This window comes from Solea solea, chromosome 9 (genome assembly GCF_958295425.1).
Source record: "Solea solea chromosome 9, fSolSol10.1, whole genome shotgun sequence".
Taxonomy (NCBI): domain Eukaryota; kingdom Metazoa; phylum Chordata; class Actinopteri; order Pleuronectiformes; family Soleidae; genus Solea; species Solea solea.
In genome coordinates, this window is record NC_081142.1 from 9,410,245 (window position 1) to 9,433,581 (window position 23,337).

Here is a 23,337-nt window from a genome sequence, read left to right on the forward strand (position 1 = left end):
TTTACAAAATCAACATCATGTTTCATTGAAGAAGACCTGAAACTAGAGATTGAGAAAATGTTTACTGATTTCTTTTAGCAACCAGTGGAGTTGCCCTTGATGGCTAACTGCTACTTCCATTCTACTACAACAGCCATTTATATGGAGAAGAGCTTTTTACTCTTTACTAAGTGTTTTGCTTGCACCAGTAGTTAAAAATAACTGAAAAACACTCAGTTGTCATTCTGGCTCCAATTAGATTTTCTGTGTCCTCTGTATTCATAGTATCTGGCACACAGATTCAATATAAACTGCATGACTAAGACATATTCATGTAATATTTTAAAACAACTATATATTTTATCTTTTGACAGACTTGCACCTCACTATTGTTCATCGTATGAAGACAGCCTCTGTCTCAGAGGGTCAAAGCTGTTCTTTTGAGTGTCTCCTCTCTCACGATCTTGACGAAGAGGCTTCCTGGACAATCAATGGCCAGACGGTGGTCACCAATAGCCGGACCCAGGTGATCAACAGTGGCCGCAAGTATCAGATGACCATCACAGATGCCACTCTTAAGGACACTGGAGATGTGGTCTTTGCAATTAAAGACCTCAGCTGTAGGGCCATGCTTTTTGTCAAAGGTGAATGCTTGGTCATCTTAGATGAAATAATCATACATTTGATCAGATTGTTAAGTTACCAGTCTTTTCATTTTATTTTGGAAGAAAAAAAGTAATTTAGTAGATATATTTATTGATAAATCCTCAATGTGAGTATATGCATTTTCCCTTTAGAGAAACCGGTGAACATCTTCAGGGACCTGTTGAATGTAAAGGGGGTGCCAGGCGAGGATGCAGAGCTGAGCTGTGAAATCGCCAATACTGAGGTCACCATTCGCTGGTTAAAAAATGGCCATCTCATCAGACAGAGCCCTAAGTATGTAATGAACGTGGAGAAGCACTTGGCACGGCTGGTGATCAAGAATTGCACCATCAGAGACTCTGGGGAATACTGCTGTGAGGCTGGAGGTGTTGCCTCCCGTGCTAAGCTGGAGATCAGAGGTAGGTGAGGGATTTCATAATAAATATCATCTGATGTCATGTGATGACCCACTGGGTTTATGGCTATAGTACTGAGTGTATACATTGACACACACATCTCTGAACTTCACTATTGCTTTTAGAATTCCAGCACACATTTGCAAAGGAGTTGAGGGACGCACGAGCAGAGGAAAAGGGTAAAGTGACCCTGGAGTGTGAGACCAGGCATCCCGCCAAGCGAGTGGCCTGGCTGAAGGGAATGATGGAGCTGAAGTCTGGCAGGAAGTATGTGATCAGGCAGAAGGGTGTGGTGTTGTCCCTGACAATTACCTGTCTGGAGAAACTGGACACAGATATTTACACATGCAATGTCGGCACCATGCAGAGCCGGGCGCAACTGACTGTGCAGGGTGAGATGTTTGGATACTTCACTGTGGTTTAGAGGTGTTCATCTAAAGTCAGCTGTGGCCAATTTAGCATAGAAAAGTAATCTATGAAATGAAGTAATATACATGCAGTAGTCAATGGTATTTTACAGTCAGTACAGAGATGAACATTTGAGAATTAGAAATATGACAGAAGGTGCTGAAACACTTTATCCTTTATGGCAATGACCCTTTATATGGCAATCTTAGAGACTGGGTTTGGACCCACAGAAGGGTTAATGTGTACATGTTTTAAATTACACACATATCATGAAGTTAATTCATTTATTAAACATTCATCTTATGCTAAAATATTACCCTTCTAGTATGATTATCTATGTTATCTTTTTGGATGTTTGACCTTTCTGTGTCTTCAATCTTTTCACTTAGGCCAGTGTGTTTTGATCCTGGATGAACTTGAGGATATTGCGTGTCTCGAAGGTGATACGGTAACATTCAGGTGTCGAATTTGCCCCGATGACTACATCGGGGTCAAGTGGTACCTGGATGAGACTCTGCTGTACACCAATGAGCTCAATGAGATCCAGATGTCGCCCGGAGGCTACCACATCCTCACATTTAAACAGCTCGCCCGCAAGGACACTGGCACCATTTCATTTGTGGCAGGAGACAAAAGGTCGTACGCGTCACTGCTGGTTAGAGGTGAGAGTCAGAGTTTTATGATGAACTTTAATACTGGGATTTATTTTTGATGGGATGGGATTTAAGTTTGTTGAACTTTTCTTGTCTGCTGCTAAAATCAGTTTGCAGTTGTCTCGCTTTACTAGCACAAGGTTGCTGTTGTCTTCATCTGTCTTAAAACAAATCACTTCCTGTGTTCAGCATGGAAATGTCACACACAGAGAGAGTCGTGTGGAGCTGATAGGCTGAATCAGCATTGTGTGAACTCTTTTGACAATGGTTTGACTGCAACAGACATTGCATAACATTTCATTTGGTCTTGATTTGGTTTTGTCTCTTTGTTCTCAGAGAGGCGTCCCACCATCACTAAAGCGCTGGACGACTGTGAGGCTATTGAAGGAGGTGGTTTGGTTTTGTCATGTGTGACGTCCAAACCATGCCACATTCTGTGGTACAAAGATGGCTGCCTAATGTGGAGCTCCTCCAGATATTCCACCAGTCGTTCTGGCTGTGAGGCTCGACTGACAATTCGAGAAGTCTGTAACAGTGATGCGGGGGTGTACGAGTGCAGTGCAGGATCTGTTACAACTAGAGCTGCTGTGACTGTCAAAGGTATCAATAAAAAACAATTGCGGATTCATTTTTCATTATTATGAGCATTACTTTACCCTCTTTCATGTCTGCTTTAGCCATCCCAGCAGAGTTCACCCAGACTCTGACAACTGTGGAGGCCAAAGAAGGAGAGACTGTGACCCTGACCTGTGAGTACTCTTTGCCTGGGGTCCAGGTCCTTTGGAAGAGAGGGTTTGAGAGTATCAGACCCGGAGACAAGTATGTGATGAAACAGAGAAAGACGATCATCTCTTTAACCATCAAATTCTTGAAACCTGTGGACTCAGGAGAATATTCCTGTCAGTGCCGCGATCACCGCACGACTGCAAGTCTCAAAGTGCATGGTAAGCATATCATCACTTATTTTCAACTATACCTAATGCTACCCTAAAATAATTTACAAATCTTTTCTTCTTCCAAAAAGTGTGCTTAATTGATGTTAAATAAGTATATTAAGTTTAACTTAAGAATTAAGATTCAACAAATGAGACTTTATTATTTAAGCTAAATAAGTACTTCCAGGGGTGATTAGTAAATAGTCTTTATATTTCTTTTTATTTGGGAACATTAACAAGCACAAAATACACATAGCACAACAAACATATATATATTTTTTTTTTAGTAAATAGTATTTAAAGGAACAGTGCATAGTTTTGCCAGATATGACATGAACTGTAGTAAATCAAACATGTTAATGAAATATATCAGAAAGCTGGTTAAGCTTTATTTAACCACAGTTTTGTAACCATTAAAATGTATTTGAATGTAATAAATTTGATTCATTTTAAATGATGGTGTATATTTAAGATCATGAAGTTTCACACCTTCAGTCATGAATGATGGTTTGTTTTTCTAGCTTGAAAATGTTTTGCTTGTTGAGTGGAGTCTGTCTGATCAGAATTATGTATTGTATGTAATGGTGTATTATCAGAAGTTGCATTCTGCCATTAGTACTCCAGCATGCTGCCTAAGTCTTTAAAATCAACCTAGTATATGACACATCAGCTTTTGTCTTGCAGCTATTCCTATTTCATTCATACAACAACTGAGGAACATGCAAGCGGAGGAGGGCAGCAATACCATTCTGCGCTGTGAGCTGTCCAAACCTGGAGTAACAGTGGAATGGAGGAAAGGGGATGAGCAGCTGAGAAATGGGGTCAAACACCAGATAAGAAAAAGGGAGACGACTATGGAGCTTCTGATATGGAAGTGTGTACCTGAGGACAGCGGAGTCTATAGCTGTGTGTGTGCTGATCAGATGACGTCCGCCACTATCAAAATCACTGGTAGGATGTAATTCAGGCTATTAGGTGGATTGTAAATGAATTGTTAAATTATGAATCATTATTTGTTTAAATCTATGGTCATTCGTGGCTCCTCAGCTCTTCCAGTCACGTTCAAGCAGAAGCTGAGGAACGTGGTGATCGAGGAGGGAAACATTGCGACTTTTCGCTGTGAGCTGTCTAAACCTGGTCATGCTGTGGAATGGAGGAAGAGCGGGAATGATCTCATTATAAATGGAGACAAATATAATATACGGCAGAGAGACATGCTGGTAGAACTGAGGATCAGTGATGTGACAACTGAGGACAGCGACATCTACACATGCATCTGTGGAAGCATAGAGACGACTGCAACACTGACTGTAAATGGTATGTGTTTACTATGTCTGTTTAATTATTTCCTGATTATTTATGTGATTTGTGTTTTGTTTGTGTTTATGTTTGTATATTATATATATAATCCCGGCTTTCCTTTTCGTGGTTGAACAATCCAACACAAGGTGAATTTTGCGATTGATAGATCGATCGCTCGATCGCTGATACTTATTCACTTCTCCTTATTTTAATGTTGCCATTTAGCTCTTCCCATCACTTTCAAGCAAAAACTGAAGAACCTCCAAGTTGCGGAAGGACACAACATCACATTGATCTGTGAGATCAATAAACCTGGAGTTCCAGTGGAATGGAGGCTCGGAGGAGACTTGTTAGAAAACGGGGAGAAGTACCAGATTAAACAAAGAGGCACTGCCTTGGAGTTGACCATCAGAGATGCTGTGCAAGAGGACAGTGGTGTATACACCTGTGTATGTAGAGAGCAGAGGACGAAGGCCACTGTTAAAGTTATTGGTATGCTCAATTTGTGTGCTGTGCTTATCTGCTGCATATTTGTTCACTGACTCTTTTGGCTTTTGAGCTTTAATTTATCCGTATTATTGCCCACGCTGTGCGTTTCATCTTGAAACAGTGTCTGTGTTTGGTTTAACAGCAATTCCTGCCACATTTAAAATGAGCCTGAAGAGTCAGGAGGCCGAAGAGGGGAACAGTGTGACATTACGCTGTGAGCTGTCAAAGAAGGGAGTCCGGCTACAGTGGCAGAGGAACGGTGAGGAGCTGCGTGAGGAGATGTCTCCAGGGAAGTATCAGATGAGAGTCGAAGGAAAAATGGCTCTGATGACCATTGCCAATGTCCAGTCAAGAGATGCAGGGAAGTACAGCTGCATTATAGGTGATGAGAAGACCACAGCTGAAATCAAAGTGAAATGTAAGTGTGAAACACAGAACACCATCAAATCATACATTATTTCAACTGATCTACAGAAATACTGTCTGTAATACATATTGTAAAAAACAAAACCATAGAGTGAGTTCATTTGAGTCAGCAGTAACAGCAGCGTGACTAAATGAGTTTGATTTCACATGCAACAGCGCTTCCTGTGATATTCAAACGAGAGCTCCAGCACCTTGTGGCAAAGGAAGGGGACAGTGGAGTTTTCTGCTGTGAGCTCTCCAAACCTGGAGCTCCGGTGGAGTGGAGGAAAGGCAGAGTCATACTGAAGCCTGGAGGGAAATATGAGATGAAGCAGGAGGGGCATCTCACTAAACTGGTCATCAACAACACAGAGGAGAGTGATGCTGGCAAATTCACCTGCAAGACTAAAGACAGCCAATCAACTGCTGAGCTCACTGTTCAAGGTGAGACAACCTGTTGTTGTCAGAAACTCTCACCGAGACCTTGCATTCCTGATTTTGTGAAGCATTGCTTTACCCCTCTTATAAATGTTATCAAATGTGTCCAACAGAATCCCATGAGCGCAGACATCAAAGAGGTCGGGTTTAAAAATAGCACGATAAAAGCTATGTGGTTTTACTCAATAGGGAGTCTATTTGTGCATATGTAGTCATCCAGCATGGCAATGTGATCATGGCTGTCAAGATCACATGACTTTGTGAGTCATAGCATTTGGACTGTTTAGACTGTAGTTTGTAAGTGTAAGTAAATTACATGCATAAAAATATGTGTCTTGATGTTCAACCCATTACTTAGAATATAATTTATTATATAACAATCCATTATTATACAATCATTTAAAGCATTATAACCCATTATCAGTCTTTTTAGTCTAGTATTATAGTTCAGTAGTTAGCAGTAGACTGACTTTTTGTTTTTGTTGTTTTAATTGTTTCTGCAAATTTATTTTAATGATGATTATCATATTCATTTTTGGGTTTCTACTTGTTGCACATGTTCTGAAACATCGACAGCTTTACCATCAAGTTTCAAGCTGCCATTGGTAAACCAGGAGGTGACGGAGGGCAACAGTGTGGTTCTGCATTGTGAGCTCAACAAACCTGCTCCCGTGGTGGAGTGGTGGAGAGGAAGTGAGCTGCTGAAGAATGGAGCCAAGTATCAGATGAGAAAGAAGGACCTCCAGGTGGAGATGAAGATTTTGGACCTCAGTCTAGATGACACTGGAGATTATACCTGTATGTGTGGTGTACAGAGGACAACAGCTCGGATCCTGGTGAATGGTGAGTCCTGCATTCAATATATTCAGGTACACTTTGTTTCAATAGTGCTTTAGTACCCACGGATCATAGTCTATCAAATAAGCTATGAATAAAAATGATACAAAAAGGGACGCTGCATACTTATTAGGTGAATTTCTAGGTTAGAACCTGTTGCACATTGTTATATACACTGAATTGTCTTTGGATTTGAAATATGGTGTATATACTATTACAGTGATGTAATGGGAAATAAGTATTTCTGATGATTCAGAACCCTGCTGACTTTTTGTTTCTGTTATTTGTTACTTGCTTTCTCACTAATGTTACAGTTATGTTTGCATTTAATCCAATGAACACAGTTGTGATAATGCAGGAGATGAAAATGAAGAGACTGTATCTTGACATGTCAACTGTTTTCTGTCATTTTTAATCTTTTGGCATGGTCCTCTCTAGAACAACCCATTAAATTCCTCCAAGAACTGAAAAACATTCAGGTGCAGGAGGGACATGAGGTGACGCTCTGTTGTGAACTCTCCAAACCTGACATTCCTGTGCAGTGGAAGAAAAATGACAAAGTTCTGACCAGTGGAGAGAGATACCAGATGAAGCACAATGGCTCCACAGTGGAGCTGCTCATCAAGAAAAGCCAACCTGAGGACAGTGGCACATACAGCTGTGTTTGTGATGACATGAAAACGACCGCCACCATCATTATCACTGGTTAGAGACCTTGTACTGTACGCACCAGGGGAAAAAAAAGAAGGAAAAATATGCTTTGGTCATTGACAGGTTTTGATTTGATTTGTCACTTTTCAGCAATTCCAGTCACTTTCAAGCAGAAGCTGAAGAACCAGGAGGCTGTGGAGGAGGGCAGCGTTATGCTGCGCTGTGAGCTTTCTAAGCCAGGAGTCCCAGTAGAGTGGAGGAGAAATGCTCAGCTCCTGAAGGAGGGAGACAAATATCAGTTGAAGCAAGAAGGCCGGGTGGCTGAGATGCTGATTAGAAATTTAAGTCTCAAAGATGCAGGGGAGTACTGCTGTTTTGTTGGCGCTGTTGTCACTTCAGCTGACATCAAAGTAAGAGGTATGCTTCACTACAACCAACATAAAATAACATACAACAGTGAGATCGACTGTGCATACCATGACATAAACATGCCAAATAAATGCAATTTTGGATTCTGTTGAATTTGTTTTTTGTTTTTTTCCTCAGCACTCCCTGTAACATTTAAGCAAGAGGTTGAGAATTTAGAACTAAAGGAAGGAGGCAGCGGAGTTTTCTGCTGCAAGCTCTCCAAACCTGGAGCTCCAGTTGAATGGAGGAAAGGCAGAGTTGTCCTCAAACCTGGGTACAAATATGAGATGAAACAGGAGGGAGGTCTCACAAAACTGATCATCAATAACGTGGAGGAGAGTGATGCTGGGAAATACACCTGCAAGACCGAAGACAGCCAATCAACTGCTGAGCTCACGGTCAAAGGTAAGACAGAAAAATGACAGCGAAACTATGAATATTTAACTGTGTCTTTCAAATGAAAGAGACCTCTGATGGTTCTATTCCATGCAGCTCCTCCCATCACATTTAATACAAAGTTGAGGAACATGGAGGTGGAGGAGGAGAACAGCGTCACATTGAGCTGTGAGTTATCTAAACCCGGCCTGGCTGTGGAGTGGAGGAAAGGAGGTGAGCTTCTGAAGAATAATATCAAGTACCAGATTAAGAATCGAAGCAGCAACATGGAGCTGACCATAAGAAATGCACAGCTGGAGGACAGTGGTCTCTACAGCTGCATCCATGGTGATGTCAAGACCACAGCCAATGTTACTATCACACGTAAGGGAGTTATTTAATACAGGTTTAATAGTCAGTATTATTTGTCAAGGAAAACAACACACCTAGTACCACTCTACCCAAGGTTTCTTTAGGTGATGTTGTTCATTATTTGTGGCTCTTTTTTTTTGCTACAGCAATTCCCCTCGCCTTTAAAATGGGTCTGAAGAACCAAGAGGCCCGTGAAGGTGGTAACGTGTCCCTTCGCTGTGAGCTGTCCAGGGCTGGGGTCCCCGTGCAGTGGTGGAAGGCAGAGGATCAGCTCTATCACGGGGGCAGATATCAGATGATACAGAAAGGAAACATAGCTGAGATGATAATAAAAAACATCCAGCCAGAGGATGTTGGACAATACAGCTGCATCTTTGGAGAGCAACAGACAACGGCTGAAGTGAATGTGAGAGGTATATGTGACTTTGTTAACTCCTGAAATGTCAATTTAGAGCTGAGATTGAACTCCTTTGTTCCTGACCCACTGTGTTTGTGTGTGTTGTATTTAACATGCCACAATATCCATTGATATCAGTGTTTCCATCATGATTGAGTCAGTATTCTCTACCTTTGAGATGATGTTCTACTTATTTGTTCCTATGTTTCTTTCATTAGCGGCAGCATCAGTATTCTTTGAGAAGGAACTGGAAAACCAAGTGGTAATGGAGGGGAAATCTATGCTGCTGTCCTGTGAAGTTTCAAATGCTAATGTCCCGGTCACTTGGAAGAAGGACAACATTGTGGTGGAAGAAGGACGATGCATTATAAAAAAGAAGGGCCCCACGCACTCTCTGGAGATCAAGAAATTGCTTCTGGAGGATGCTGGAGAGTACTGCTGTATCACCAGAGGCAAAAAGACTGTGGCCAAGCTAATTGTGAAGGGTAGGTGGATAATGGATCATTTCATCCCTCATCTACTGATACATTGGGGTAATTCACAGGATGTTTGTGCTTGAAAAGAATTGAACCAACGGCTCTCAGCTAAGTTACTGTAAATATATCAGATGTCATCTCTAAAGAAACAGCTATATAGCTCCCTCTTTCTCCACAGAGCGAGTGAGGATTGTTACTGCACTACAAGACATGACGGTGACAGCAGGAGAGGATGCAGTGTTTGTGTGTGAGCTGAGCCATGCGGATGTGAGTGAAGGTGTCTGGTGGCTTGGGTCTAGCCCTCTGCAGATGAATGAGATGAACCAGATGATGTGCCATGGTCGCCAACACCAACTGGTCCTCACCATGACGACACCCGAGGAGACGGGCACTGTGGCATTTGTAATTGGGGATGAAAGGACCTCTGCACGTCTGCTAGTGGTTCCTAAACCCAAAGGTGAGTTGAAATATCAGATAAAAAGTAGACGTATGTTAAGCTTCCTTCCAATTGTAACCTTTTGAAGGAATAAGTCATTCATCACTTAAAAACACAGTATATCGCCTTTATTTGATGATGTTGAGAACGTTGATGATGATTTTTAAGAAGCACATTACTTTAACATTTTAGTTTTAATTGAGGAAAAGCCTGAGGATGTTGTAATCGTGGAAGGAGACACAGCCTCTTTGTCCTGCACGATCTCTGACCTTACGTCCACGGTTACCTGGAGACGCAACCATATTCCTCTTCGTAATGGTGATAAATATGAATTACGTAAGAAGGGAAAGGTCAACCTGCTGCTTATTCATGATGTGGAGGCCCTGGATACTGGAATATACTGCTGTGATACAGGGGATATGCAGAGCAGTGCCAAACTTACTGTAACAGGTAAACTTGAAGTATTTGCTTTTAGGAGACGGAGATGTTTTTGATAAACTGTAGATACTGTAAGATTTACTTTTTACCTTGAAATATATCAGATGTCTCTCAAATTCTGTTCTTTTTCTCACATTATTCCAGAGCTCCCGCCATTCTTCCAGGAAGAGTTGCAGAGTGTGGAAGTTGAAGAGGGAGGTGTGACCACTCTGCATTGTGAGCTGTCTAAACTTGCAGTGCCAGTTCAATGGAAGAAGAACAGACTGCCACTAAGATCCAGCAGGAAATATGAGATAAGGCAGGATGGCTGCGTCCTCCAGCTGCACATCAAGGAGCTCAAACTTGAGGACAGTGGCAGCTACACATGTGAAGCAGGCAGTGCAGGGACCACTGCAACTGTGACAGTGAAAGGTGTGTGAAGTTGGATATGTGCGCTGAACATTTTGCTTAATCATCAAATGTGTGTCAGAATAGTATGCAGTCGAGTCAAACGCACAAGCTAGCATTAAAGGTACAGTGTGAAGGATTTAGCTACAGTAAATCTATTGGTGACATTGCATTTTACAGCTGAATATCACCCAAGCATTTAGGAGAACCTATGGTAGCCTTCACCTACCTTTAACGTGGTCGTCCGACATTGACGCAAATATGAAGGGCTAATTATGTGATAATGAAAAGGAGATAGTATACTTTAAAAATCTGTGTAATTATTTTATATTTAATTTTTTATTTATGGAAATAATTTCACCAAACTTTACAACCTGGACCTTTAAGTATGTGACATCTCACAGATTTTAAAGGTGTATAATATTTTTGTTCTGGCCTACACTTCTCAGAGCCCCTTCCATTCTTCAAGAAAGGCTTAGTAAGTGTGGAGGTCGATGAGGGAGGTGTAGTCTCCCTGTCCTGTGAGCTGTCTCGACCCGGAGTGTCAGTTAAGTGGAAGAGGAACAAACTGCCGCTGAGAGCAAACACAAAGTATGAAATCATACAAGATGGCTGCCTTCTTTATCTACACATCAAGGAGCCCAAACCTGAGGACAGTGGCAGCTTCACATGTCAAGTGGGAGGTGCAGAGACCACTGCAACTGTGACAGTGAAAGGTGTGTGAATTTGGCTTGGAAGACTTTCATGATCATCTGAAATTGCTGAAAACCAAATATTTCTTTGTTATACTGAAACATCCCTACTTCCTTCACATTTTTCTAGAGCTCTTGCCATTTTTCAAACAAGAACTGAAGAATGAGGAGGCTGAGGAGGAAGGTACAGTTTCTCTGTACTGTGAGGTGTCTAAGCCTGGAGTGGCAGTGCAGTGGAAGAAGAATAAGCTGCCACTGAGAGCAAACATGAAGTATGAGATGAGGCAGGATGGCTGTCTCCACCAGCTGCACATTAAGGGGCTCAAACCTGAAGACAGCGGCAGTTACACATGCCAAGCAGGAAGTGCAGAGACCACTGCAAGTGTGACAGTGAGAGGTGTGTAAATCTGGAAAATGAATTTGTACTTTTAACCGTATAACGTATGTGTTCTATGAAATCCTGTAGTAAATGTCATTTCCATACCAGAAAATGACATTTCCTTACCACAAAAAGACAATTAACCTCTTTTTTAATGACATTTTCACAGAGCTCCCACCATTCTTCAAAAGGGCCTTACAAAGTGTGGAGACTGAGGAGGGAGGTACAGTCTCACTGTCCTGTGAGGTGTCTAAACCTGGTCTGTCAGTGCAGTGGAGGAAGAACAGGCTGCCACTGAGAGCCAGCAGGAAGCACAAGATGAAGCAGGATGGCTGTCGACTGGAGCTCCACATTGATGAGCCCAAACCTGAGGACAGTGGCAGCTACACATGTCAAGCAGGAAGTGCAGAGACCACTGCAAGTGTGACAGTGAAAGGTGTGTGTGCTTGTTGTGTGTTGTATGCAACAAAAATTATTAGAAAGGTTGGTGATGATATCATGAATAATTGATTCTTCTGCTCTGTACCACCAATCAAGAGCTGGCTCCATTTTTCCACAAGGAATTACAAAATGTGGAGGCTGAGGAGGGAGGTCCAGTCTCTCTGTGCTGTGAGGTGTCTAAGCCTGGAGTATCAGTGCAGTGGAAGAAGAATAAACGGTCACTGAGAACAAACAGTAAATACACAATAATACAAGATGACTGCCTGCTTCACCTCCACATCAATGAGCCCAAACCTGAGGACAGTGGCAGCTACTCTTGTCAAGTAGGAAGTGCAGAGACCACTGCAAGTGTCACAGTAAAAGGTGTGTGAGCTTTTACTGAATCAAAGAGACTAGACTTTGTTATTATTCAGTTACATCACTTGTAATAATAATGTAAACTTCCTGAAATAATAAGGTGATGTGTATGGTGGGCAGATATCTATTAATGTCTGATGACAATGTTGCCATCTTTATGACAATGTTTCACAGAGATCCCACCTTTCTTCATGAATGACTTACTAAGTGTGGAGGCTGAGGAGGGAGGTACTGTCTCACTGTCCTGCGAGGTGTCTAAACCTGGTCTGTCAGTGCAGTGGAAGAAGAATAAACGGTCACTGAGAACAAACAGTAAATACACAATAATACAAGATGGCTGCCTGCTTTACCTCCACATCAATGAGCCCAAACCTGAGGACAGTGGCAGCTACACTTGTCAAGTAGGAAGTGCAGAGACCACCGCAAGTGTCACAGTAAAAGGTGTGTGAGCTTTTACTAAATTTATATGGCAAATGTGACTGTGCCAGTGATATCTAAATCAAAGACACTAGACTTTGTTGTTGTTCAGTTACGTCACTTGTAATAATAATATAAACTTACTGAAACAGGTAATGTGTGTGGTGGGCAGATATCTATTAATCTCGTGGGTGCAATCTCTGATGACAATGTTGCCATCTTTATGACAATATATCACAGAGATCACACCTTTCTTCGAGAAGGACTTACAAAGTGCGGAGGCTGAGGAGGGAGGTACTGTCTCACTGTCCTGTGAGGTGTCTAAACCTGGTCTGTCAGTGCAGTGGAAGAAGAACAGACTGCCACTGAGAGCCAACAGGAAGTTTAGGATGAAACAGGATGGCTGTCTACTGGAGCTCCACATTGATGAGGTCAAACCTGAGGACAGTGGCAGCTACACGTGTCAAGCAGGAAGTTCAGAGACCACTGCAACTGTGACAGTGAGAGGTGTGTGTTATTGTTGTGTGTGAAGTTTATTATATGCAACAAAATATATGTATAGTTCTCAGTGGCACGTTATCTGGTACTGTCTTAAAAAATATATTGTTCTGCTCTGTACCACATTTCTAGAGATGGCTCCATTTTTCCACAAGGAATTGCAAAATGTGGAGGCTGAGGAGGGAGGTACAGTCTCCCTGTGCTGTGAGGTGTCTAAACCAGGGGTGCCTGTACAGTGGAAGAAGAACAAGCTGCCACTGAGAGCAAACACGAAGTATGAAATAATACAAGACGGCTGCCTACTTTATCTCCACATCAAAGAGCTCAAACCCCAGGACAGTGGCAGCTACACATGTCTAACAGGCCGTGTTGAGACCACTGCAACTGTGACAGTGAGAGGTGTGTCTATCTGTTGACTCTGTTCTATATAGTAGTCATTATGTTATCTTACCTCCACCTTATTGTAAATCATCCAACTGAAAATATATGTTTTCTGTAAAATAAAAAAGTGTTATTTTATACTAGTGCCATTTAAAGCATTTTCCATTGTGTAACTGTGTCTTTGCCTTTTACCCAGAACTTCCTCCATTCTTCAAGAAAGGCTTAATAAGTGTGGAGGCTGATGAGGGAGGCCCGGCCTCCTTGTCCTGTGAGTTGTCTAGATCTGGAGTAACAGTTCAGTGGAAGAAGAATAAACTACCACTGAGAGCAAACAGGAGGTGTGAAATAATACAAGATGGCTGCCTGCTTCATCTTCATATCAAGGAGCTCAAACCTGAGGACAGCGGAAGCTACACATGTCAAGCTGGAAGTGCAGAGACCACTGCAACTATGACAGTGAGAGGTGTGTGATTTCTGGATATATACACAACCAGTCAAAAGTTTGGACACACTTCCTCATTCAAGTAAATGGAAAGGTGTGTCCAAACTGTTGACTGGTAGTGTATATGGCAAATGTGACTGTGTCTGCAATATCTGTATCAAAGAGATACAAAGAGGTTTCTACTAATAATAATGTAAACGTCCTGAAAATAAAAAGGATTTAGTTTAATATGGACTCTAACACCATTGAATAAGTTCACCTGCATGTTCGGCCAACACATCTTTTTATGTCTTGGGTACAATTACTAAAGACAATGTCCCCCTCTTTATGTAAATGTTTTGCAGAGCTCCCACATTTCTTCAAAAAGGAATTGAAAAATCTAGAGGCTGAGGAGGGAGGTACCGTCTCACTGTCCTGTGAGGTGTCTAAACCTGGTCTGTCAGTGCAGTGGAAGAAGAACAGGCTGCCACTGAGAGCCAGCAGTAAGTATAAGATGAAGCGTGATGGCTGTCTGCTGGAGCTCCACATTGATGAGGTCAAACCTGAGGATGGTGGCAGCTACACATGTCAAGTAGAAAGTGCAGAGACCACTGCGTCGGTGGCAGTGAAAGGTGTGTTGTGTGAAGTTTATAATATGCAACGAGATATATTTATATTTCTTATTTGGTACTGTATCTGGTGCTGTCTTAAATAATATATTGTTCTGCTCTGTACCAACTAGAGCTGGCTCCATTCTTCCACAAGGAAATACAAAACGTAGAGGCTGAGGAGGGAGGTACAGTCTCACTGTCCTGTGAGGTGTCTAAACCTGGTCTGTCAGTGCAGTGGAGGAAGAACAGGTTGCCACTGAGAGCCAGCAGGAAGCACAAGATGAAGCAGGATGGCTGTCTACTGGAGCTTCACATTGATGAGCTCAAACCTGAGGATAGTGGCAGCTACACATGTCAAGCAGGCAGTGCAGAGACCACTGCAAGTGTGACAGTGAAAGGTGTGTATGCTTGTTGTGTGTTGTTGGGTCTGGACTGTATAATATGCAACTAAATATATTCTTATTGGCAATGGTTGGTGATGGTATCTTGAATAATTGATTCTTCTGCTCTGTACCACCAATCAAGAGCTGGCTCCATTTTTCCACAAGGAATTACAAAATGTGGAGGCTGAGGAGGGAGGTCCAGTCTCTCTGTGCTGTGAGGTGTCTAAGCCTGGAGTATCAGTGCAGTGGAAGAAGAATAAACGGTCACTGAGAACAAACAGTAAATACACAATAATACAAGATGGCTGCCTGCTTCACCTCCACATCAATGAGCCCAAACCTGAGGACAGTGGCAGTTACTCTTGTCAAGTAGGAAGTGCAGAGACCACTGCAAGTGTCACAGTAAAAGGTGAGTGAAGTTTGGAGATTTATATGACCAATGTGACTGTGCCAGTGATATCTAAATCAAAGAGACTAGACTTTGTTGTTGTTCAGTTACGTCACTTGTAATAATAATGTAAACTTACTGAAACAGGTAATGTGTGTGGTGGGCAGATATCTATTAATCTCGTGGGTGCAATTTCTGATGACAATGTTGCCATCTTTATGACAATATTTCACAGAGGTCACACCTTTCTTCGAGAAGGACTTACAAAGTGTGGAGGCTGAGGAGGGAGGTACTGTCTCACTGTCCTGTGAGGTGTCTAAACCTGGTCTGTCAGTGCAGTGGAAGAAGAACAGACTGCCACTGAGAGCCAACAGGAAGTTTAGGATGAAACAGGATGGCTGTCTACTGGAGCTCCACATTGATGAGGTCAAACCTGAAGACAGTGGCAGCTACACGTGTCAAGCAGGAAGTGCAGAGACCACTGCAAGTGTGACAGTGAAAGGTGTGTGTGCTTGTTGCAAGTTGGGTGTGAAGTTAATAACATACAACAAAATATTCTTTAATCAGGTACACTTGTATCATAATTAAACGATGGGGTGATGTAGATGTCCTCTAGACTGGCCAAGCTGCATGCTAATATATTGTTCTACTCTGTACCATTTATATAGAGCTGGCTCCATTCTTCCACAAGGAATTGCAAAATGTGAAGGCTGAGGAGGGAGATATGGTTTCTCTGTGCTGTGAGGTGTCTAAATCAGGAGTTTCAGTGCAGTGGAAGAAGAACAAGCTGCCACTGAAAGCAAACATGAAGTATGAGATGACGCAGGATGGCTGTCTCCTCCAGCTGCATATCAAAGAGCTCAACCCTGAGGACAGTGGCAGCTACACATGTCAAGCAGGTAGTGCAGAAACCACTGCAACTGTGACAGTAACAGGTGGGTGGTAAGCTTTGATACACGATTGGCAAGAAATAAATGCCGTATATGTTTTTTCATACTTTCACTACACATTTTATTATTAAGTTTTCTCATTCTCCTCCATAGCATTACAATCTCGTCCACCAAAGACAGAACCTCCCACTCTATTACCTCGAGTAAAGGGCACTGTTTCCAAAACATCTCCTACTCCAGAGAATGAGAAGCCGAGACTCCAAGAGGCCAAACCTGTTCCTCCAGAGCCCAAAAAGAGAGCTAATAGGAAAGCTTCTATCACAAATTCAGAAAAGGATGTAGAGCCTATAATAGATCTAAATAAGACTATACTGAAGGTGGGTAAAGCGGATAAGGGAAAACGACCTGTCAAGTCTGTGGAGGAAGACTATGACATTGTACAGAATATAACACAACTGGAGAAGGAAGAAGATAAAATGTGTGAGGTGGACAACAAACCAGAGAAGTCAATAAGATTATTGGAGAAAGATGACAGGATTGACAGGAACGTCAAAGAGCCTAGTAGGTCTTTGGAAACAGAAGTTTTCCTGGGGAAACAACAAATAGGCGACCTGAAAATAAGTCAGTCAGAGAGAATTTCCGATGACCTTGTGTTTGAACAACAGAAACAGATGTTACTTTGTCAAGAAAAGGAAAGTGAAGCCAAGCTGAGCGTAGCACAATCTGAAAAGCCTTCAGAGAAAATAATTGAAGTTGACAAAAGAGAGAAACACCCAGGAACACATGGGTGGAAGGACAGTGAGGACAGAAAAGGACCTGGGAAGCCACAAGAAGAGTTAATTGGAAAAGAAACATCAACGGCTGATAATAGTAGGTCCACAGTGAAGGAAGGTGAAGCAGATAAGACAGAAGAGGAGCCTTTAAAACCCCCGGTAAGATCTAAATTTAAGCCAGCAGACGGAAAACAACCTTTGACATGTATTGTCAAGAAAACAGAGGAGTTTGTTCCCCAATCATTAAAGGCTACAGTAAATGATTCAGAAGAGGACCACAAACATACAGACTATATGAAACAAGTTTCTACAGAGGAAGAACGAGAGAGAAAAACACTGAAGCAAGTCTCTGTACATCACCTGGACAAACAGTCAAGAGAAAAACCAGAAACGCCTTCCATAAGAGAGGATGAACATGTCTCTCCAAAACCACCATTAAGGATTAAAAGCAAACCAAGAGGAGGGATGGAAAAACAAGAAGAACAAGAGCTAACAGTGAAAAGTGTGGTGAAAAGAACAGATGGTCAGGCAACACAACAGTTATTGAGACCTGTGGATAAAGAGGAACCCAGATTTGAGAGGAAACTGTCAGCCACACTAGACACTGAAGTAACTGATGAAATAAAGCATGCTGTGAAAGCTGAAGAGAAAGATATAGACACCAAACAGCTGAGCAAACAACCAGTAAAACCCATGAAAAAAGACCCTGGAGTTGACCAGGACATAAAGATTGCAGTTAAGCCACTGAGAAGGGAGGAAGAGAAAAAAATTATGGAAGCTGTTTACCTGTCAGAAGATGAGACCTTCTTAGAGGCTTTGACAGAGATACCAGTGGACTACAGTAAGGATCAGCCAATTGGTCAACCCTCTATTTTTTCTCCAGTTCATGCACTCCAGGAGAAACATCCTCCCCATGCTGCTTCACCAGATGTTGACATAAGCACTGAATTTGAACCACAAATGCAAGATGCTGCAGTCAAAATCCAGGCTGCCTTTAAAGGCTACAAAACAAGAAGAGACATGCGACCTGTCTTCACAGAGGTGTTTAAGAACCAAAGTACAGATGTTCATAGTACAATCACTCTAGTGTGTATTGTAGACGGAAAACCCAGCAAAGTGCGATGGCTGAAAAATGGCACACAGATCACTAATGACCACCGCTGCCGTGTTGAGACCACAGAGAATGGTGTGTGCACACTGGTGATCAAAAACCTCAAAACCAATGACACTGGAATCTATGCCTGTGAGGTGATGAATACATTTGGCATGACTTCTTACAATGGAAACATAACTGTTGTTGAGCCTCTGCAGCCGGTCCCTACAGCCCAGAAACCTGTACACCCACCCCTTGCCGCCATAACTCCTTTGCAACTTGCTCCAGTAAAGCCTGAGGAACAGGCTGAAACACAAACCAAGAATCAGATTCCCACATCAGCTACAGATGATGCAAACTATGTAGAAAGTGTGAGTGTCTCTTTGTGGGAGGCCTTCAACCTGACGGAGCAGGATACACAAAAGAAGCTCCAAAAGAGGAGAGGATCATCTCTCATTGCTGCCTGCTCGAGTGAGTAACTCACTTATATTCTGTGTGTGTACGAACAAATGCATAGATTTCCTTGGCTGTATATTTACAATACATATGATCTGCTCTCAACAGTGTCAAGTCCTTCTGATTATGACACAGCTCCTGACATAATGGAACCTGTTGAAACCAGCCCAGTTCTTTCAAGGTCAGAGTGCAGACGAAGTAGTTTTTTTTTTTTTTTTTATCATCAGAGTTTCACTGCTATTCACAAACGTTTTCTCCTAAAATGCTCCATGCCATTTTCATATTTTTACAGGGAAGTTCCAAAGCCAGAAGATAAAGTACCTCCAAAGGACAATGAAGAAGCAATAAGTGCTCCACAAACTCCTATGAAACTGCTGAAAGTCGTAGGTGAGCAGTGTTGATTTTGTTGATTGTTGTTTTTTATTTTTCAATGAATACTTGTGTTTCATATCATAATTACCACATATATCCTCCTGTGCAATTTGTAGGGGCTCAAGGAAGCAAAATGAGGACACCATCTCCAAAGCATCATCGTGCCCACACACCCTTAACTAGTACTGTATCTGGATCAGAATCAGAAGGAGAGGAGAATAGCCAAGAGGTACTTCTTGTATATAATATGATATTAGTGGGTTCATTGTGTGTGCTAGAATTCTAATGTAACACATTTGAGAAAGTAATAATTGATATATTTGCTTTGTTTCCTGCTCAGGTGTTTGAAATGTATGTGGCTCGAGCTGACTGCAGCTCAACCGGTGGTAATAAGGACAGTTTCATCCTCAAGGAGGGGCAGTTTGTAGAAGTCCTGGATTCTTTTCATCCTGACAGCTGGCTAGTGAGGACCAAACCTGCTAAAACCAACCCTGCGCGACAAGGATGGGTGTGTCCAGCCTATCTGGAGAAGAGGAGAAGGGTAGGGTGTATAAATCCAATTCTGAATCATTTAAAGCTCCAGTGTGTAACTTCTATCACCAAATCACTGCTAGCCAAGGAAGCAGGCAGTGATATCAGACTTGTGAGCCTGCAGAGCTTTCTGTGAAGATGACTCTAGGTCCATTTTCCATCCATGCTCACAATCCTGATTTAACTGTAAAACATCTGCCTTGCCTCCACTAGTTGTGACATAAATCATCAGTCTGTGTGCAGCCCAGAAACGCTGCCACGGACGCTAAGAGAGAACACTGATATACTGAGATGGAGTAATGTGGTGCTAATGAGCATTGTGTGAAGCCATCTAACAATGGTTTACAAGTAACAGATATTTGAAGTTTGTGCCATTTATGACACAAACACAGACATTAACCTTTGTTTCGTTATACGTTTTTTATTAATATACACGGCTTGTTTAAAACAGGAGACCTTCCCACAAATAAGAACACCTCAAGAGGATCTTGATGAAATTGGGTCTACAGTAGAAGAATACAGGAGAGCTCTGAGGTATATTATTCTGCAAAAATCTTGAATAAACTAATAAGGAACCTCGCCATTAAATTAGTCTAATAAATGTTATGAGTCAGGTTATCATGACACAGTATGAATATGATATACCTGCACCAAAATTATTTTGTAGTACTGATTGCATGTACTGTATATGGGACAACTTGTGGCCTGCTTGTCCAACAGTTTGGAATGTATTTGTTCTACTTCCAATTTCTTGTGTGACAATCATGTCCAATCTTTCCATAGTCAACTGGTCCAAGGCCTAATCAATGGAGAGGAGGAGTTTGTTAGGGAAATGAAGATGTTCATCACTCACCAACTTAATTATTTGGACTCTAGTCACAATGTGCCCGCTAACATCCTCAGCCAGAAAGAGATCATTTTCAGGAACATCAAGGACATTGTGTCTTTGCATGAGAGGTAATACACACTTAATACACATTTTTTTTTTCAAGTTATACTGCCTCCACCTATGTTGACTCTCATTTGCCTTCATTCTAGGTCAGTCCTCCCTGGTCTAAGAGGCTGTGACACAGACGATGACGTGGCCGTGCTTCTGATCATGCACTCCGAAGACTTTGAGAAGTATCTCCACTACATCATGGGACAAGCACAATCAGAAGCTTGTGTCACTGACAAGGCTATGCAGCAGTATTTCAAGGTATTCACAAAATATGCTCTTATTTAAATGATAAAAAAATAAATTGTTCAGCAGCAGCATTATTGCATTATTGATGTAATTGTCTTCATTGTTTAAAATGTTGCATTTACATTCCAGGAGTTAACACAATATAGTCAGTCGGATGAAACCATCATGGATGCACTTACTTTCCTCCAGAGACCAGTGGAGAGGATTCAAACCTACCAGGGTTTACTGAAGGTCAGTATACGGTTCCATTTACAAATGTGTGTATAAATTAATAGATTATGCCGCACACTAGATTTGTTTGTTTATTCTTTTCTTGGCAGGAGTTAATCAAGAATAAAGCCAAGAGTGGTCAGAGCTGCTGTCTGTTAGAGGACGCCTTCTCCATGGTGTCCTGTCTTTCCTTGAGGTCTGACAATCTGCACCAGGTATCACTCATCGAGAACTACCCAGCTCCTCTAATTTCCTTGGGTGAGCCTGTGCGACAGGTAACTACAGATGACTCGCATGCTTTCATTATAAACATTATAACATTATAATGATGAGACATCCTGAGAAACAAAAACTATAAACCTGTGTTGTCTATTCATTTGTTTCCTTTTGTACAGGGAGTCTTCACAGTGTGGGAGGAATCTCCAGAAATGAAGACAGCCTCTAGAGGGCATCAGAGACAAGTCTTTTTCTTCAAGGAATGCATTGTCCTGTGTAAACTGAAAAGAGATGTGCGCATGAACAGTGTCACCTACACCTTCAAGAACAAAATGAAGGTAGGAGTAACAATGAGGTACAAACAAAAATCTTTCAATACCACAGTTTCACAAACGTGATACTCAAAATTCAAGAGATTTCTTTAAAGATGATTTATTTGCCATTTATACATGCTCACTTATAGTAAAAGTGGAATTTCTGTGCAGGCCTCAGCAGTGTTAATTAAGAGTGGTAGAAACGGAATAAATAAATATGTAAAACATTGAAAGCTATTAAATCTGTACACAAAATAAAATACAATTAAATACCAAAAAATTTTTATTTTACACAAAGAACACAAACACATGTTCCCTGATGCACACTGCAACTTTTACGAGAATAGGCTGCAAATGTTACAGTTGGATGAAAAAAAGCTGTTATGAAAACATGCCTAGTGTGCAGTGATAGTGTTCGGTCTGACCCATCTTTCCTATTCTCACGTCCGTGATCCATCCAGCTGAATGATGTGGAAATAAAGGAGAGTGTTGGAGGAGATGAAAAGTCTTGGGGGTTATGGCATGAGCACAGGGGCTCGGTGCGGAGGTATACGCTGCAAGGCCGTTCCACGCTGGCTAAACTCCCGTGGCTCAAAGAACTGAAGGAGCTCCAGCAGCGCTCCAGACTGCCCACTAACAGTAAGTAAAAGTTAACACCAGGTAAATGTACTGTGATTTTTGTGTCTTTATGTTTAATTTCTGTGTGTGTGCATCAATAGGTCCACCAGCGTTTGATTCGCCACTGTCTGACTGCACAACAAAGATAGGACAGACGATTAAACTGACATGCAAGGTCACAGGATCACCCAAACCAGTGGCCAGCTGGTTCAAAGGTCAGAAAAATAAGCCTTTTAAAATCATATATAAACAGACAGTTTTTTTTTTTAAATCTTTTTTTAACATTAGAGTAACTTTAGCCGAGCATGTACACTAAGGAGCCACTTTATTAGGTACACATGACACCTAATAAAGTGGCAGAAGTGGCGCTTAATGTGTCTGCTGCTGTAGCTCATCTGCTTTATGGTTCGACATCAGCAATGCATTTGCACTAACAAACTGCCGTCACTGGATATTTTCAGTTTTTAGACCATTCTCTGTAAACCCAAGAGATGACTTTTTGTGAAAATCATAGTCGGTCTGCAGTAACTCAAACCAGCCTGTTTGGCACCAACAACAAGCCTTAAATGCATTGAGTTGCTGTCAGCAGTTAAATAGGTATACCTAATATAGCGACTGAGTGTATATAGTTGTTATTTTACAGCATTAACCTGTTTCTCTACTTCTCAGATGGTCTTCCTCTGGAGGATGACCCCCGTCACATCATCACAGCAGACCGGTCTGGCACCTGCAGTCTTGTTCTAGACAATCTCACTTCTGAAGACTCTGGACAGTATACCTGCTATGCCACCAGCTTCATGGGCACTGCTGGTACTCTGGCAAAGGTTGTGGTGCAGGGTGAGTCTGTGGATGCACGTGGGCCTCCAGAGTAAACTGCTGTTCTAATTACTACTGCTATAATTCCGTTGCTATTGATATTATAATGACCTCTATGACTTCTGTTTGAGTTGTAATTTATAGGGACACAGGTAATAATTAATCAGCCATTTTTTAATAGTTCATGTCTGTTATTAAAGCTTATTAGATTTTAAATATACACAAAAAAAAAACAACCAACCTTTTTTAAATTTGAATGTTTTTCCAGCTCCACCCAGATTTGTGAGTCGGCTGGAGAGTGCTTGTCTGATAGAAGGAGAGGATATCCAGTTCACTTGTTCCACGTTCAGTGTTCCATTACCACGAATCAGGTAAACCATAAAAAAAAAATCCACAAAAGACAACAGTGGTTGTAGAGTTTTTTTTTTGTTTTTTAACACTGTGTAT

At 41.8% G+C, this 23,337-nt stretch overlaps 1 protein-coding gene across 3 annotated transcripts in view; it reads left to right on the top strand.

Annotated features, from left to right (window-relative positions):
• The window catches only part of obscna (obscurin, cytoskeletal calmodulin and titin-interacting RhoGEF a), a 42,029-nt gene that overhangs the window by 5,285 nt on the left and 13,407 nt on the right, over window positions 1-23,337 (top strand). Inside the window, exons 11-59 of one of the 3 annotated variants that reach the window (XM_058638933.1) lie at window positions 354-623; window positions 777-1,043; window positions 1,166-1,432; window positions 1,838-2,110; window positions 2,438-2,701; window positions 2,779-3,045; window positions 3,721-3,987; window positions 4,084-4,353; window positions 4,564-4,830; window positions 4,970-5,245; window positions 5,410-5,676; window positions 6,247-6,513; window positions 6,946-7,212; window positions 7,309-7,575; window positions 7,705-7,971; window positions 8,059-8,325; window positions 8,460-8,726; window positions 8,929-9,195; window positions 9,365-9,643; window positions 9,815-10,072; window positions 10,205-10,471; window positions 10,897-11,163; window positions 11,270-11,536; window positions 11,688-11,954; window positions 12,056-12,322; window positions 12,491-12,757; window positions 12,974-13,240; window positions 13,364-13,630; window positions 13,809-14,075; window positions 14,399-14,665; window positions 14,776-15,042; window positions 15,170-15,436; window positions 15,651-15,917; window positions 16,084-16,350; window positions 16,459-18,642; window positions 18,736-18,808; window positions 18,920-19,014; window positions 19,116-19,228; window positions 19,340-19,540; window positions 19,982-20,064; window positions 20,314-20,487; window positions 20,569-20,728; window positions 20,846-20,947; window positions 21,037-21,201; window positions 21,322-21,480; window positions 21,918-22,095; window positions 22,176-22,289; window positions 22,744-22,911; window positions 23,159-23,261. In XM_058638933.1, coding sequence (XP_058494916.1) covers window positions 354-623; window positions 777-1,043; window positions 1,166-1,432; window positions 1,838-2,110; window positions 2,438-2,701; window positions 2,779-3,045; window positions 3,721-3,987; window positions 4,084-4,353; window positions 4,564-4,830; window positions 4,970-5,245; window positions 5,410-5,676; window positions 6,247-6,513; window positions 6,946-7,212; window positions 7,309-7,575; window positions 7,705-7,971; window positions 8,059-8,325; window positions 8,460-8,726; window positions 8,929-9,195; window positions 9,365-9,643; window positions 9,815-10,072; window positions 10,205-10,471; window positions 10,897-11,163; window positions 11,270-11,536; window positions 11,688-11,954; window positions 12,056-12,322; window positions 12,491-12,757; window positions 12,974-13,240; window positions 13,364-13,630; window positions 13,809-14,075; window positions 14,399-14,665; window positions 14,776-15,042; window positions 15,170-15,436; window positions 15,651-15,917; window positions 16,084-16,350; window positions 16,459-18,642; window positions 18,736-18,808; window positions 18,920-19,014; window positions 19,116-19,228; window positions 19,340-19,540; window positions 19,982-20,064; window positions 20,314-20,487; window positions 20,569-20,728; window positions 20,846-20,947; window positions 21,037-21,201; window positions 21,322-21,480; window positions 21,918-22,095; window positions 22,176-22,289; window positions 22,744-22,911; window positions 23,159-23,261 — 13,171 coding nt within the window. The remainder of the gene's footprint in view (window positions 1-353; window positions 624-776; window positions 1,044-1,165; window positions 1,433-1,837; window positions 2,111-2,437; window positions 2,702-2,778; window positions 3,046-3,720; window positions 3,988-4,083; window positions 4,354-4,563; window positions 4,831-4,969; window positions 5,246-5,409; window positions 5,677-6,246; window positions 6,514-6,945; window positions 7,213-7,308; window positions 7,576-7,704; window positions 7,972-8,058; window positions 8,326-8,459; window positions 8,727-8,928; window positions 9,196-9,364; window positions 9,644-9,814; window positions 10,073-10,204; window positions 10,472-10,896; window positions 11,164-11,269; window positions 11,537-11,687; window positions 11,955-12,055; window positions 12,323-12,490; window positions 12,758-12,973; window positions 13,241-13,363; window positions 13,631-13,808; window positions 14,076-14,398; window positions 14,666-14,775; window positions 15,043-15,169; window positions 15,437-15,650; window positions 15,918-16,083; window positions 16,351-16,458; window positions 18,643-18,735; window positions 18,809-18,919; window positions 19,015-19,115; window positions 19,229-19,339; window positions 19,541-19,981; window positions 20,065-20,313; window positions 20,488-20,568; window positions 20,729-20,845; window positions 20,948-21,036; window positions 21,202-21,321; window positions 21,481-21,917; window positions 22,096-22,175; window positions 22,290-22,743; window positions 22,912-23,158; window positions 23,262-23,337) is intronic. The other 2 variants (XM_058638934.1, XM_058638935.1) reach the window with 2 other exon arrangements.